Below are 2,360 nucleotides of genomic sequence, written 5' to 3' on the forward strand. Positions count from 1 at the left end.
GTTTAACCTTCTAAAGATACATTTAGTAATCAAATAGTGAATTATTATCCAACGCTGACTTATTCAAGGAAGTCATTTTATAAAACTGGTTGCTCCTCAGATAGAATGGGGAAAACAAGATCGTCTCTGTGTAAACAAATGCCTGTGATGGCATGCAGCATTTTAAAGTAGTCTAGTGGGTGGGACTTGTTCTGGGTTAGGGAGGGATCACAGGATTCCATCCAAGCCAGTGGAAGGGATCAATCAATAAATCATGTTCCTGAACAGACACTCCAGTACAGCAGGGGGCAGTAAAACACTAAAATGAAGACAGCTACATTTCTAACTCTGTGGTCTTCTATTGGGTTTCAGTAATGTCCACCTCCAGCAATGTCCTGTCTGAAGAGCAGTTCCTGTGCTCTGTCTGTCTGGATGTGTTCACTGAGCCAGTCTCTATTCCATGTGGACACAACTTCTGCAAGGCCTGTATCAGTGAATACTGGAACACCACTGCCCTGTGCCAGTGTCCACTGTGTAAGGACACATTCAACAGAAGACCTGACCTAAAAACCAACACAACACTCAGAGATGTTGCAGATCATTTTAGGAGGAAGACGGTCTCAGACAGAGAGGAGTCCTCTTCCAAGCCTGGAGAAGTAGCACAAGTGCAGCAGATGATCCAGGAGCGACTGCAGAAGGTTAAGGAGATCAAACTCTCAGTAGAGCTCAGCCAGAGAGATGCAGAGAGAGAGATAGCAGGAAGTGTGGAGGTCTTCACTGCTCTGGTGCGCTCCATTGAGAGAAGTCAGGCAGAGCTCATTGAGGTGGTTGAGGAGAAGCAGAAAGAAGCTCAGAGGCAGGCTGAAGGGCTCATTGAAACACTGGAGCAGGAAATCACTGAGCTGCTGAGGAGAGGCACTGAGCTGGACCACCTCCACCAGAACTCCCCATCCCCAATCAAGGACTGGTCTGAGATCAGTGTTCACAGGGATCTGCATGTAGGAACTGTGAGGAGAGCTCTTTCTCAGCTGGAGGAGATGCTTCATAATGAGATGGAGAAGTCGTGTAATGCTGAGCTGAAGATGATACAGCAGTGGTCAGTGAATGTGACTCTGGACCCTGATACAGCACACCCCAAGCTCATTGTTTCTAAGAACAGGAAACAAGTGAGCTATGGAGACACACGGCAGAATATCCCTGACAACCCAAAGAGGTTTGGACGTTATCTATCGGTCCTGGGAAAGAAGGGCTTCTCCTCAGGAAGATTCTACTTTGAGGTTCAGGTTAGAGGGAAGATTGAGTGGGAGGTAGGCGTGGCCAGAGAGTCCATCATCAGGAAGGGCCCAACAGTTAAAAGCCCAGATGCTGGACTCTGGGCTGTGAATATGAAGGGTGAGAATAAGTACGAGATCATGGACACACCCCCTATCCCCCTCTTCCTGGGTCAGAAACCCCAGAAGGTGGGAGTGTTTGTGGATTACGAGGAGGGTCAGATCTCCTTTTATGATGTAGAAAACAGGTCTCATATCTACTCTTTCACTGGTTGTACCTTCACTGAGAAACTATATCCATTCTTGAACCCCTGTAATAATTCTGAGGGTCCAAACACAGCCCCATTGGTCATCTCTCCTGTCAATCACACTGAATGAATTGGGGTCCAATAAGGCAACAGATGACTTAATCTGATTATCCTTATTGTTATTTGCTCAACACATCCAATTGTAAAGAGTGTTGATAATAATGGGGCACGTTCAAGGGGTCTGCCATGCAATCACAAACCAAATTTCACAACACCTGGACAGGTGTTTAACAACATGCCAGAAACCCCATCAATATCAAATCTTATTAGTCACGAGCCGAAAACAACAGGTGTAGACCTTACAGTGAAATGGTAACTTACGAACCCATAACCAACAATGCAGTACAAATAAGAAATAAAAGTAACTAGTAATTAAAGAGCAGCAGAAAACTCGGACCTAGACTTGGTGCTCCGGTACCACTTGCCGTGCGGTAGTAGAGAGAACAGTCTATGACTAGGGTGGCAGGAGTCTGACAATTTAGGGCCTTCTTCTGACACCGCCTGGTATAGAAGTCATGGATGGCAGGAGGCCGTACGCACTACCCTTAGTAATGCCTTGCGGTGGGAGGACGAGCAGTTGCCATACCAGGCGGTGATGCAACCAGGTGGTGATGCTCTCGATGGTGCAGATGTAGAACCTTTTGAGGATCTGAGGACCCACGGAAACGTGAGCGTGAAAACCCCAGCAACATTGCAGTTCTTGACACACTCAAACCACCTGGCACCTACTTCCATACCCCCGTTCAAAAGCACTTACATTTTATGTCCTGCCCATTCACCATCTGAATGGCACACATACACA

At 46.9% G+C, this 2,360-nt stretch overlaps 1 protein-coding gene across 1 annotated transcript; it reads left to right on the forward strand.

Moving 5' to 3' along the window:
- The first annotated feature begins 296 nt into the window (after nt 1–296).
- LOC139405457 (E3 ubiquitin-protein ligase TRIM39-like) lies at nt 297–2,004 on the forward strand. The gene has a single exon (XM_071147783.1). It carries the CDS (start codon nt 354–356, stop codon nt 1,626–1,628), a length of 1,275 nt encoding a protein of 424 aa, XP_071003884.1. The 5' UTR covers nt 297–353; the 3' UTR covers nt 1,629–2,004.
- The last annotated feature ends 356 nt before the right edge of the window (nt 2,005–2,360 follow it).

This window comes from Oncorhynchus clarkii, unplaced genomic scaffold (genome assembly GCF_045791955.1).
Source record: "Oncorhynchus clarkii lewisi isolate Uvic-CL-2024 unplaced genomic scaffold, UVic_Ocla_1.0 unplaced_contig_817_pilon_pilon, whole genome shotgun sequence".
NCBI lineage: Eukaryota > Metazoa > Chordata > Actinopteri > Salmoniformes > Salmonidae > Oncorhynchus > Oncorhynchus clarkii.